Consider the following 768-nt stretch of genomic DNA (forward strand, 5'->3'; position numbering starts at 1 on the left):
GTGGCGAATGCTCGAGATTTGGCAGGTCTTCAGTCTCCACGAATTCATTTGTAACCTTTGACTTGGGTGGTTCTTTAAGCGTTAGCGAATGCTCGGGATTTTGCTTGGCATTTATCTTCACAGGTTCAGTAAATTCGTTCGACTTGAGTGGTTCTTTTAGCGATGGCGAATGCTCGAGATTTGGCAGGTCTTCTGTCTCCACGAATTCATTTGTAACCTTTGACTTGGGTGGTTCTTTTAGCCTTAGCGAATGCTCGAAATTTTGCTTGGCATTTATCTTCACAGGTGTAGTAAATTCGTTCGCCTTGAGTGGTTCTTTTAGCGGTGGCGAATGCTCGAGATTTGGCAGGTCTTCTGTCTCCACGAATTTATTCATTACCTTCGAATCTAGTGATTCTTTTAGCGTTAGCGAATGCTCGGGATTTTGCTTGGCATTTATCTTCACAGGTTCAGTAAATTCGTTCGACTTGAGTGGTTCTTTTAGCGATGGCGAATGCTCGAGATTTGGCAGGTCTTCTGTCTCCACGAATTCATTTGTAACCTTTGACTTGGGTGGTTCTTTTAGCGTTAGCGAATGCTCGAAATTTTGCTTGGCATTTATCTTCACAGGTTCAGTAAATTCGTTCGACTTGAGTGGTCCTTTTAGCTTTAGCGAATGCTCGAGATATGGCGGGTCTTCTGTCTCCACGATTTTATTCATTACCTTCGACTCTAGTGATTCTTTTAGCGTTAGCGAATGCTCGGGATTTTGCTTGGCATTTATCTTCA

General features: G+C 43.1%; 1 protein-coding gene across 1 annotated transcript in view; it reads right to left on the bottom strand.

The window, feature by feature from the left end:
• The window catches only part of PHALS_03822 (uncharacterized protein), a gene marked incomplete at both ends in the record, with an annotated part of 1,923 nt that extends 1,223 nt beyond the window's left edge, over positions 1–700 (bottom strand). Inside the window, one exon of the mRNA XM_024718110.1 lies at positions 1–700. This exon is cut by the window's left edge and continues 1,223 nt beyond it. Coding sequence (XP_024583542.1) covers positions 1–700 — 700 coding nt within the window.
• Positions 701–768: the final 68 nt, after the last annotated feature.

The sequence above is a fragment of the Plasmopara halstedii genome, assembly GCF_900000015.1.
Source record: "Plasmopara halstedii genome assembly, contig: Scaffold_2386, whole genome shotgun sequence".
Lineage (NCBI taxonomy): Eukaryota > Oomycota > Peronosporomycetes > Peronosporales > Peronosporaceae > Plasmopara > Plasmopara halstedii.